The 13,084-nt window shown below is 46.8% G+C and overlaps 1 protein-coding gene and 1 long non-coding RNA gene across 2 annotated transcripts in view; both read left to right on the top strand.

The window, feature by feature from the left end:
• Positions 1–13,084, top strand: part of ANKH (ANKH inorganic pyrophosphate transport regulator) — a 165,093-nt gene that overhangs the window by 123,610 nt on the left and 28,399 nt on the right. The window contains exon 8 of the mRNA XM_032279076.1: positions 2,994–3,089. Within this exon, the coding sequence (XP_032134967.1) occupies positions 2,994–3,089 (96 nt within the window). The remainder of the gene's footprint in view (positions 1–2,993; positions 3,090–13,084) is intronic.
• On the top strand, positions 6,201–11,837 carry LOC116552358. Its single transcript, XR_004269347.1, has 2 exons — positions 6,201–6,914; positions 7,225–11,837. It is a non-coding gene; the product is annotated as an uncharacterized LOC116552358 (long non-coding RNA).

Consider the following 13,084-nt stretch of genomic DNA (forward strand, 5'->3'; position numbering starts at 1 on the left):
CCACCCACACACACACACATCCATCCACTCACACACACATCCACCCCCTACACACATCCACCCACACACACACATATCCACCACACACACACACACATCCACTCAAACACACACATCCACCCACACACACACACATCCATCCACTCACACACACATCCACCCCCTACACACATCCACCCACACACACACATCCACCCACACACACACACATCCACCCGCACACACCCCAACACACACCTGCACCCACTTCCCCATCAGGCCATTCTTCTACTCCCAGCCCCCAGGCCACTCTTCCCTGACTATATCATCTTTCTCCTCTATTTCCCTACCCATGGTCACCCGGGAAGGGTAACCCACCTGAAGACCAGTGAGGGATTCCCCTTCTGAAGCTAATGGGCCATAGGCCCAAAAATCTGTCTTGGGTGTGGAACTTCCCCAATGGACTATTAGTTAGGACCCACCACCTACTGGACGGTGAGATAGAACCCATCACCTACTAGACTGAGTTAGAACCCATCACCTACTGGACTGTGAGTTAGGACCCACCACCTCCTGGACTGTGAGTTAGGACCCACCACCTACTGGACTGCTAGTTAGAACCTATCACCTACTGGACTGTGAATTAGGACCCATCACCTACTGGGAATTTTTAGTTACAGCATCAGGATGAAGAGTGTCTCCTAAGAAATGCTTTTGGTTCCTGCTTCACAGGCCTTTGAGAGTGAACTCAGAAGGCATGAGTCACTTGCTGGAGAGAACAGACACTGTGTTTGAGTGGGTTTAATTCAGTCTGTAGATAGAAATCATTCTTTTCATTTCAAGGCATGTGTGTATAGAAGTAAATCCTAGAAACCCACCATGAATATGTCGCCTTGCTAAATTTCAGTTCTAGCTCCTGATGAATTAGATGATCATCTAATAAAATTGATGAGAAGGGCAGGTGCTGAAGTCTTAGAACCTCTTGGCTGCCTAGGTCTCATCTGAGATTATTTTTGGCCACCTTGAAATCATAAAATTTAACAATACAATACTGTATGGTTTCAGTGAGAGCATCCAAGAAAAACATTGTTTTATTCATGATCACAGAGGCTAGGAGCTATAAAAAAAATTCCTTTAACGAGAGTACCTCTAGCCAGAACTTTGAGTTACTCCGAATCCTTTTAAAACCTCACCCATTGTTTCCAAGCATTCCAGCGAGCTACACCAAGCCTTGTATGTGAATGCCGTCTATTCACCAAAATCTTAGGCACCTCCATGTGGACTTCAGAATTTGCTGCATTGACAGTCGAAATCCTTAGCTTCTTTGTGGGTTCCAGAATCAGAGGTTTAAAATTTCTTGCATACCTTCTGGGAGTTCTAGCCAAGTATGCGCTGAGAGAGGTTTCCAGTAGTGCAGATTCTGTCTAAGGTTCAGTTATTTGCAAAAAAGGTCGTGTTTCTGAGCCAATTGGGCAAACAAAATGAAACTCCAGTGCTAATCTAATGATACCTGCTGGTTTATTTAAATGATCTTTGCGTGAATATGTGCCATTTTGCACATCACAGTGCCCCTGAAGGAGCTGCGGCACATTGCTGTCGCCATGGCGGTATGTGTGTTTTGCTGAGATTCTCCAATTCTTTCCAACATAGGCCTCTTTCTCATCGTACCCAGCAGGCACCACTCTTACCGAAAGCAGTCCTCTAACAGATCCAGGGTGAATGGAGATGGGGGTCTCCAGCCACTGAGACTTATACTTTGCCATAGAGCAGTCTAGAAAGTAGATATGTTTTAGAGACTTGAATTAAGAAAACGTACAGTCATTCAGAGGTTGGTGCTGGTAGTGGAAGGGATTTGAGAAATGATCTTAGCCTCCCAGTGAAGGAAAATCACAAGCTCTCTTCCAAGTGGATCCTGTAACAGCTGTGGGTGTGTGTTTCACGGGGCTGGATGCAGAGCCAGGTGTTGAGGGTTTGTTTTTGTGAGTTGGCTCTGGGATTAATTAGGTCCATAATGAGGCCAGGGTTATTTTTCTCTGCCAGTTTTCGTGGTCTGGGGGCCAGGCCCTCGTTTTGCGGAGGCGAGGATCACACTGCAGCTGGAGAGCTTCAGGAGGCCCCTGTGACTGCTGAGCCGGGGGACATCTGAGCCCCCAGTGGTCCTGCTTGAAATCCAGTGAAGCAGATGCTTGGGGCATCTATTCTACCCAGGTGTTGTGCTAAGTGCTTCCTGGGAGACACGCAAGGCTATTATCTCAGCGAGCACAGCCTCACCAGGGCTGGACACATGACAGGACATGATGCCTGCCCTCAGAGAGCGCCAGGGGCATCAGGCTTTCCAGGAGTGGGGCCCAGCTTGGAGGTCAAAGGTCAGAGAGGCTTTAGGAAACAGATGGAATGGGAAGATGATGGGCCTTAGAAACAGGGATGTTTTAGAAAATCAGGATTCAATGGCAGGAGGAACAAAGGCACCAGGTGTGTTGGGGGAAGAGCAGGAAGCTCCATTTGGGATAGAAGTGGAGAAGTCACAGCTGGAGAGTGAGTCTGTGTCAGATTGCACAAGACCTTGAATGTGCAGTGGAATCTATAGTCCATTTGGTGGGGAGGAGAGGAGCCCTGGAGGCCACCGAGCCAGGCCATGGCATTTAGGGAGACACCCATGGTGACAAGGCACAGGGTCTGCCGGGCCCAGGAGGAGGGCACAGCGGGCAGGAGCAGGCTTCAGAGCTGAAGCCCCAGGACTGGGTGAGGTGGGCTGCCCAGGCCAAGGGGAGGCAACTGAGTTGGACGACACTGCAGGGCACTGAGTCGAGAATTCACCCTGGTTAATGATCCTGTGCAGGGACCTGACAGCTGCCTGAGAGACACTCAGCGAGACAGCCGCCTGGCACACTGTCACTTGAAACCTCTACTTCAGACACATCAGATAAAACAAAAGCAAGATGCTCTTCAGGATCCCCCAGGGGTTCAACCAAGGATAAGCCGGACCCATTCATGACTGTGGTTTTCTTTCCCAGAATAACCCCAGCAACAAACTGGTGAGCACGAGCAACACAGTCACGGCAGCCCACATCAAGAAGTTCACCTTCGTCTGCATGGCTCTGTCACTCACGGTAAGGACAGAGGCTCTCTCTTCTCTCTGTTTGTAAAGGGGCAAATTACTATTTTAAAGGGGAAAATGCCACTGTGTAATGTGATGCTAGATTAATTAGCAACGTCTTCAATACATGTTCTTCTTCAAATGTGAACGATTGTTATTCAAGGAGGCCCTTGAGTCTAGGAATAAAAGACCTACTTCTGGTGTTTCTTGGGACTCCTCAAATGCTGCAGAAAGGAAGAGGTTGCCTTCATTGGAATAATACCCTTGTCTTATAATACACTTGAAACATTTCCAGCCCACTTTTTAAACATCAAGAGTCAACTTTACAACCATCCCTGTCCCTTTTCCAAATTTAATCAGCATTATTGCAGTTTTCCCCAGTAAAAATTCCTTTCCACTTACTTTGTGCTGACGTAGCCTACTTACTTGGCTGTCGTGTGCACACAGGCATTGAGCCCCTGAGAGATCCCAGGCCCGTGTGCTGAGGATACAGCTGTGAGAAAGCAGTGTGACACGTGTCAGCAGCAGAGCCTCTCAGTGTTTCTATGCACAACCTTCAGTAAACACACATCCTTCATTATCAAGCCCCTGTGTCTAATTCAGATGTGTTTGAACATTGATAACGTTCAATAAACATGGAGAAAATAGGTACACACTTTATAGTCCAAAGGACGTGGTATATAATTTAAGGTTATTTAGAGCATTTATCACCAGTGGCAAAAAACCTACCATTTATAAACCACCTTCTGTTGGAGACTGTGCCCTTCAGGTTATAAAGATGAAGATGAGAATAAGATAAAAACAAATTAGGGTCTTTTGAACTCAGTTCTGTTTTCTGTGTTTATTGTTGTGACAACACATGTCCTGTTAATCCTGTAGAAACTTGCATTCACATACACAATAGAAGCATTTGCAGAAACGTCTGGATGTGTGCCGTAGTCACTGTCAATAACTAACAAAGAGGACCTAAGGCCATGATGGTGTTGGGTTGTGCCAATAATGGAAACATAGGAGCTGGGTCCTTCTTACCATCATCACAAGAACCTTGGAGTTTGATGAGCTCTGTTAAGGCGATTAAAATCAAGGCCTGCCTACACATTTAACCTTTAATGGACATTTTGAAAGCCTGAAGCTTAATATTTGATCCATTGATCCAACACTAATTAGATAGTCCCAAGGGCAGTGCCCATCACAGAAGACCTCTGACACTGCCGAGTCATGACCTCGTGTCCTCAGCTGCCCTTGTCGCCACCAACACAGCCCCTTTTGCCAGCCTGTCCCTGTGGAACATGGGGGCGTTGGGAACGTCTCCCAGCACTGGCTCTCGGCAGGAGAATTTCTGATAGCAATGCCTGTTCAAACGGGGCCGGTTACCCGGGCAGCCCTGCTCCTCTCTTGCCATGATTTTTCTCTGTGGTGTGCAAGTTTTTCCATAGTTCCCTAAAATATTAGCAAAACACTGAGCAACTTTGAAACCATTTATAAGAGCATTTTAGGCAGAACAGAGAGATTTCTGTTCCAGGAACAGACCTCAGCACTTGGAGACTGTGTTAAATGGCGGCATGTCCAAGGTTGAACTGACTCTGCTGCCAGGCCCTGTGGCTTGGACCTCATCTGCATATAAAGCTGGCAGCTCCTGGCTGCCGCTGGCTCTGTGGTCCAGAAACTCACCTCCTCTCTCCTCTTTCACAACATTTAACGTCTTCCCGCAGCTAGAGTTGAATCTGATGGAAAACTTGACCAGATCGGGCTTAAGGACATTCTTCTCTCTTTCAGTTCACAGGCAATAATTTGTACTTCTAAAAAAATTATTCTGCAGCAAGTTTACTTTGAAATGATAATGACTTATAATCTGGGGAAATGCTTACATTTCCCAGGTAGAGGTTTTATTATTCTAATCTTCTATCTAAAAACCATCTGTGACTTGAAGTATCTCAGGGTAAATTTTCACCTTCTAGAAATAGAGATTCAGAACCCTTTGTTGGAAAGGAACTTGGAGATGAACTAGTCAAAACCCATAATTTTTCAGAAAAGGAAATGATTCACACCGGAAAAGTGACTTGTCCAAGTATCCAGTAATAGAACCGGCTACAGCCCAGCCTTCAGGGCGTGCTCTCCGGGGTCCTGTCCTCTGAACCACACTATTCCCAGAGAGTAGGAACAAATATTGGCCCTTAGGCCTCCAGACTGGGGCACTTGCCACCATGCCTGCAATAGTAGTTTCCTGCCCATTAAAAACCATTGTATTTGAGTTTGTGGCTTAGGAAGGGTCTCACATACACCATCCTTATGATGATTCAGTCAATTGATCCAACATCTTGGCTAAAGGAATTTTCACTGAAAGACACATAGAAAAAAATATAAAGGGAGATTTTTCCTTTTCTCTTTTTTGAGACAGAGTCTCAGGCTGGAGTGCATTGCCCAGGCTTGAGTGCATTGGTGCAATCTTGGCTCACTGCAATCTCTGCCTCCTGGGTTCAAGCGATTCTCCTGCCTCAGCCCCCTGAGTAGCTGGGATTACAGGTGCCTGCCACCACACCCACCTGATTTTTGTATTTTTAGTAGAGACGGGGTTTTACCATATTGACCAGGCTGGTCTCGAACTCCTGACCTCAAGTAATCCTCCTGCCCCAGCCTCCCAAAGTGGTGGGATTACAGGTGTGAGCCGCTGCGCCCAGCTGGAGATTTTTCTTTCTACATTAAACATTAAGCTGCCTCTGTAGTGAGTACACACCTGATTCTATCTCTTACTGTATTCATTCTTGTATATCTCTTGCTGCTCTTGGGCTCCAAATTCATGTGGCAGGGTCTGCCATGTAGCCTTTTATCCCCAGGGCTTAGCATTCTGCCTGACACTGAGAAAGGTCACAGTAACAGCTTAATAAACACAGGAATCAGCTAATTCTTAATTATGAGACAAGGGTCAGTAAGGTACCGACAGCACTCACCCTTGGTGAACAGTGATCTTCTCCCTTATGCTCCGTTTATACTATTTTTAAAGCTTTTAAAAGGCCCTTGATTTTCTAATCTACTTTCTTTTTCCTTCGCTTTGGGTTTGCGTCTTTTTTTAACTTTTTGTAGAGATGGGGTCTCATTGTGTTGCTCAGGCTGCTGTCGAATTCCTGGCCTCCTAAAGTGCTGGGATTATAGGCATGAGCCACCGCACCTGGCCTGTTTTTGTTTTTGAATTTTGAAATTTCTCAATGTCTCTGTAGCAGAGACATTAAGCTTCTTAATGGCCTCTGTAGCAGAAGCCATGGAAACACTCGAGGGCAGCACACTTGGTGTTTCTTTCAGCGGATGATTCTGTGTATACAGTAGGAGCTGCGTGATGATCCACAGCCCTCCACACATCACCCAATGTTAGCCTGTTTTCCCGCACTCGGCTGCTTTGGGAAAATCAACTTTTGTCCCTGAGTCTTTGAGAAGAGCTGACCCCCAGGATCCTGAAGATGCTCAATGACTCAGTGATTCAAAGGAAAACATACTGTCCAAAACCGAAATGCATCCTTCCCTCAGAATAGGCCCCCTCTCTAGGCCCTGGCATTTGGAGTTCAATACCTGCCTTTACCTGTGAAAAATACCATGGTGTCACTGTTGACAGTTAGTAAGAGGCTCATATTTCAGCATGCTACAATGATGTGTTCGTTTATTCCCTATTATACATTTTCTATTTAAATGAGTATCTGTCCTACTCCAAAAGTTGGTTCTGCCCTTATAGTCTTATCCAGTGGTTTTGTTGATCACTGGATATTCAGAAAAGCAGCAAATGTCTTCTGCCCAGTGTGGAAGAGGGGCTGAGGTCAGAGGAGTGTCGAGTGGGAAAATAGAAGTGTTCGTAGGCCGGGCGCGGTGGCTCAAGCCTGTAATCCCAGCACTTTGGGAGGCCGAGGCGGGTGGATCACGAGGTCAGGAGATCGAGACCATCCTGGTCAACATGGTGAAACCCCATCTCTACTAAAAATACAAAAAATTAGCTGGGCATGGTGGTGCGTGCCTGTAATCCCAGCTACTCGGGAGGCTGAGGCAGGAGAATTGCCTGAACCCGGGAGGCGGAGGTTGCGGTGAGCCGAGATCGCGCCATTGCACTCCAGCCTGGGTAACAAGAGTGAAACTCCGTCTCAAAAAAAAAAAAAAAAAAAAAAAAGAAGTGTTCGCAATTTTCGTTAGCATCTTGCTTTCATCTTTCAGAGCTGTGGTTAGGCGTGCTCAGCCGGAGGTTGATTGATTGATCTCTCTAAACCATCTGATGGGCATGAGGATGAGAAAAGGGATACCTTTAGTTGACCAAAAGATTAGCTTCAAAACAGGAGAACTGTCAGATAAAACAGAATGCCGTTGACAGCAACAAGGAAGCAGACACAGCGCAAACCCAGGTCAGCAAGGTGCCTGCAGACTGACAAGCAGCTGTTTGGGATGAAGGAAAGCAGAGTTCAAAAATATACCCAGCAGGAAGCCATTTGGAAGAACAGCTTCAGAGGGTCTGCTTTCACGTGGAAGCGTGCGGGGTTGCAGCCACGCAGGGGACACTGCATCGCAGCCTCGCCATGTGAGCTGCCCCTGCCAGTGCTGGAGTCAGGGCCAGTGGTCGCCTTGCCCTGCGCCTTCCCGGACAGCTGCGGCCTCTGTCACTCACGTGACTGGCTGTGGAACACAGTGACAGTGAGTGTGACCTAAAAGGCCATGCTTCTCCAGGTAGACATTCCTGAAGCCACAGGCTGAGTCGGCAGTGAGCTCACAAGAGAGGAGCAGGCACTGCAGGGGAAGGCAGCTGGCAGTGCTGAACTTACAGAAACCCAGCCTCACGTAAACCCCTAGGGCCTACCGTGGTGCCCTCCTGGGCTCTAGATGTGGGGATAAGATAGAAACCACTCACTAGCATGGGCCATATCTTCCAACTGTCCTTTCGGAGGGGAAGAAGTATCCCAAAAGAGTGATGGACCTCCCGATTCCTGGACGCCAGGCCAGTTGGTGAAAGCCAACCCATCAGGCTGCTAAGTTTACCAAATCTGCTCTTTTACCCAAAGTGTGACTTTTTAAACTATTTCTGAAGTTTATAGTCAATCATATTTTAATAAACAGAAAAGTTTTTAACAGCTTTGGATGCTTTTAGTTGATTAGTTTCCATTTTGATTTCACAATGGCATTTTCAGAACATTTGGTGTTTCTCTTCTCAAGCTCCCTGCTTCTCTGCTTTGGGGAGTTAGTGCCAAGAGAGGGGGCCCCTCAGCTTCAGGAGACATAGAGAAGAATCCATGCAAAGCACAGGCTTGGCCTCTGCTAAGGCCCCCCCACACCCTTAGCACACAGTGGAAATGGGCATCTCTGCAGATGGATCTTGGCAAGCAGAGCCAGCCGGGCACTTTTGTGCAGTGTACAACCTACATGACCATACCCAGCACCCCCAGGATGCCACACTCAGAGAAACTCAGAAGAGGGGAAGAACAAGGATCAGGGAAAGGAGAGTGACTGAATGTCAGAGAGATGGAGTAGCATGAAGGTCAGAAGGAGAAGGGAGAGAGACTGGTCAGAAAAAGAGGGGAGGTGACGAGTCAGAGAAGGCTGGAGCGGATGGCAGAGGTGGGGGTGCAGACAGGGAGAACATGGAGGCCTCAGAGACCCTGGGGCCCTCACAGCCCTTGGGGTCCTGCCAATCCTTCCAGTAAAAATTGCTATAAACTTTAGAAGAGTTTAAAGGTGACAAGATCTTAAAACTCAGAAAATTTGACAAATTGTTGGTTGGCCAGATTGGTTATCCACTGGTTGATTTTTGGTGAGCTGACCTGTTTCAAGGTGGCAGGTGTGGATGGGGCTCCGTCCAGGGCCGGCCCCTTACACCCACGTTCCGATTACCCTGAGGTCATGGGACTGTGCCACTGTGCCAGGGGCCCCAGACTGTATCCACTGGCCCCCAAATGACTGGCTTCCCTGGCTTCAACACATGGAGGCTGCTTGGTGTGGTGGGGGTGGGGAGCTGTTGCTGTCACTTGAGGCAGAGAGAGAAGGAAGCCTGGCAGGGTGCCATGCTGGCACGGTGTGCCAGTCAAACCACATGGCACCACGCAGTAGGGTGCAAGCGTATCTGAGGTCAGTGGCTGTTTGTATTTAAGGATCTAGTTCTTTTTTAGAAATAAAGTTAAAATAGGTTTTTACTCTGGATCTTCCTGAGCCTTGTTTATTGCAGCCTGTGGGTGGTTAAAGGGAGACCGTGAACCTGCATCCAGCCCAGAACCTTCTATCTTGATTGGTATGGGTTGAACTAGATTCACCAAACACTCTTACATTAAAGTCCTAACCCCCAGTACCTCAGACTTTGGAAATAGGCTTAAAATGAGGTTCTGGTAGGTAAGTAGGATGGGCCCATAATCCCATATGATTGGTGCCCTTTTTAGAGGAAGGAATTTGGGCACAGACATGCACACAGGGGAAGCGCCTTGTCAAGTTTGGAGTTCAGCTGCCTCAGCCCAGGAGCTACCAGAAGCCAGGGAAGGCCTCGAACAGACGCTCCCCCAGCACCTTCAGAGGGCATGTGGCTCTGCTGTCTCCTTGATTTCAGTCTCCAGAACTGTGGGATAGTCATTTTTTATTGCTCAGAGTCACCCAGTTTGTGGTAGTTTGTTTTAGGCGCCTGGCAAGCTAGCAACTATGATTTCTGAAAGGAAGGAGTCTTCTTGTCAGTTAAGGCCACACGGATTGATTAACCAGACTTCTTACTATTCAACTCACCTGTTTTTTGTTTTTAGATTCTCCTTTTAGTTTCATGAGACGTCTCTATTATTTTATTTCCAGATTCTCCATTTGAGTAGAGGATTTGCTTAGAAATATAATACTTTTCATGCAGTGTGGCCCTGTGTCTACATTTTTTTATTTTAGTTTTTATTTTTTGTGGGTACCTAGTAAGTGTACGTATTTATGGGGAACATGAGCTATTTTGATACTGGCAACCTGTGCCTGCATTTACGTGCTTAATGATATCTTTGCCGAAGGTTTCTGTGGGGAGAGGGGGTTGTTGACATCGTAGCATCTGATAGAAGTTCCAGGGCTGGATTCGGGTCACTTTGCTTCTTGCTTTTATTCTGCTTTTTATTCATCAAATAACGCAGTACCCCTCAGCAGTCTTTGCAGAGCCCGGGACTAACTTGTACCACTACAAACATTCAAAACCTGAAATATTTTTCCAATTTTCAGAAAACAAAGTTGCCAGTATTCTATTCATTTGTGTTTACCCACCCCCCCAGATTGCCTCAAAATCTTGACTTCTTCTACTGTTTTCCACTTGAATCTTATAGAAAGGTAATCTGATTTGGCACAAAATTATAAAAATTACTCATTTCTCAGTTTAACGTATCAATACACACCCCTGTTCTGCCAGGATCCCACGTGGGGCCCACCACCTGAATGAGTTTGAAAGCAGCAGGGAAGACACCATGTTTATACCCTGGGCCTGCAGACACGCACTGCTTACCAGCCCCTCCAAGCCTGGAAGGAAGGGAAGCCTGGGCCCCGCGGACCCCTGCACCTGCCAAGCGCTGCCTGACCTGAGTCCCACCCTGCCCTGCTTTTTCGGCTTTCACTGCTGTGGAAGCAGAGATATCATAGGGAGAGGTCAGTCACAAACTGCCCTTCCACACAAACAGCAAAGTCACTCAGTAGGGCTTCACTGGTAGACTTTCACAATTAATACCTTATGATTCCCTGTGGGTTTTTTTAAAAATTGCTTTTATTAGTCTCAGCTTAAAGACAGGGTTCAGAAATCAGACATCAGCCTGAATAGGTGCTTAGGCCAGACACTCCCGACACAGATGCACCATCAACGTGGAGAAAGCAAGGATGTGGTGCCCCTGACTTTTTGGCTTTCCGAGCCCAGTATGGCTCTGAGACGCCCAGGGCTCCACACATGAGTGCTTTCTCCATGGCCTGAAACTCCCGATGGCCTCCCATTCACTTGGGTGCAGCAGGCAGGGAGCCCAGCAAAGCCCATGTGAATGATCTCAAAATACCTCAAAAATTACCAAATAGAGGTAATTACACGAAGCAGTGTGTGAAATGAGCACAGTGAGGACCTAAAACAGCTGATTAGCATGCTAAATGGCCATTTTGTAAGTTTAATGAAGTAAGACATCATTTGACACAGGAACAAATAAAACAATCGAAAAACACTCTGTTCACAGGAGAGACCTCACTGGCTTCCCTCTCCCAGAGCCAGGGTGTCTCCTGCACCTATGGGCAGCACGTATAAAGTGCTCTTAGCTAATCTGTGCTCTTTGCTCAAAAGGGTCTTCATTTTCTCTTAAAGGGTCACTACTGTGTCCCCAGCTCTGGGTCAGATGTCCCGCTTTCTTGGGCACAGTAAGGTAAACAGTTTTGAATGGTGCCATGAAATTCTTCTAGGGTCTTTTTATATCTTCTGAGCCCAGTGCTAGCCTTAAAAAACCACAAAGCACTGCCAAGAAATGGCACATTTGGCAAACGACAGGGCCTCGAAACCTGCTCACTGTGAATCGGGTGCCAGACAGTTGCCAGTAGCCTATAGTCCTCCCTGGAGATGTCTCTTAACTGATGTGGCTAGAAGAGTGAACTGATCGTTACCACAAAAGAAGTTTCCAGAGGGCCGGGGTGCACACACTGGAGCTGATGCCACTCATCTCTTGCAAATTCCCACCTTTGAAACTGGAGGTGAGTTCAGATGTGGGGCTGCCTGTCACGCCTGTGGCTCTCATGACATCTGACTGCCCTGTCCCTGTCTATTGATTTAAAGAGGGGAAAGGGATGGAGGCAGAGAGATTTAGGTCAGGCTGGAATTGGCTACATAGCTTGGTAGCTTGAACCAAGCCACAGGGCTTGGGTTCAAATCCCAGCTCCACCACTCATCAGCTGAGTGGCTTCAGGAAAGCCACTGAAAACTGCAAGCTTCAGTTTCCCCAGGTAGCATGCAGAGATAATGAGAACTGCTCACCTTTTATGACTTTAAAAGGAGTCAAAGCTTAGTGAAATCCCTGGCGTGTGCTACATGCAAAGGATGCCAGCTCTTCTCTCAGCCACCAGCACCACCACCGTGGCATCGGGTTGTCCCTAATACAAGGAGAGAGGGCTGCACATGGACATAAGTGGCTAGGGGTATCTTTTATGCCAAGGAATCACTTTATGAGTTTTGTATATAGCTATATTTTATAGCTATATATATATACACACACACACACACATATACATATATATACATACATATACACACATATATACATATATACACATATACATATATGTATACATATATACACATATGTATACATATATACACATATATACATATTACACATACATATACACACATATATACATATATATACACATATACATATATGTATACATATATACATATATACACACATATACACATATATACATACATATACACATATATACACATATACATATATGTATACACACACACACACACACGTATATATATAAAGTTTATATACATCAAATTTTTGTGGGTTTTGTTGGGTGGGTGAAGGGGTGTTTTTTTAAAAGCCAGTCTCTTGATTGGCAGATTAACACACACCTTCAACAGACAGACCCTGCCACAGACATGACCCTTGGGTGCCCCATTTTTCTCCCCGGGGAAGCTCTTTGGGTGGCCCATCACCCCTTGCTGTTTACAGCGTCCCAAACCCAAGTGCAGACGGTGCTACCCGAGCCCCATCTTCTTGCTAATGCAGAGATGCCAGCTCCCCAGCAAGCTGCAGTGAACACAGAAGAGGGGAATGAGTAGGTCGAGTCATCTGACTAGACATCTGATAGAACTGCAGGCAACACCACGCAGTAGAAAATGCCAGTAAGGACCGAATTTAAGTTGCCCCTGGGCCTGGAAAGCACGTTTACATTTTGAAGTCCTGGGGTGAGAAGGATACCCGTGTGTCCGCCGAAACCTGTGTCCTGTAGGGGACATGTGATGCTTCCTGAGGACCCCTCACGACCCCTGTTGGCATGACACTCATGCAGCTC

Source organism: Sapajus apella, unplaced genomic scaffold (genome assembly GCF_009761245.1).
Source record: "Sapajus apella isolate SASKATOON/1434 unplaced genomic scaffold, GSC_monkey_1.0 scaffold11, whole genome shotgun sequence".
NCBI classification, from domain to species: Eukaryota; Metazoa; Chordata; class Mammalia; order Primates; family Cebidae; genus Sapajus; species Sapajus apella.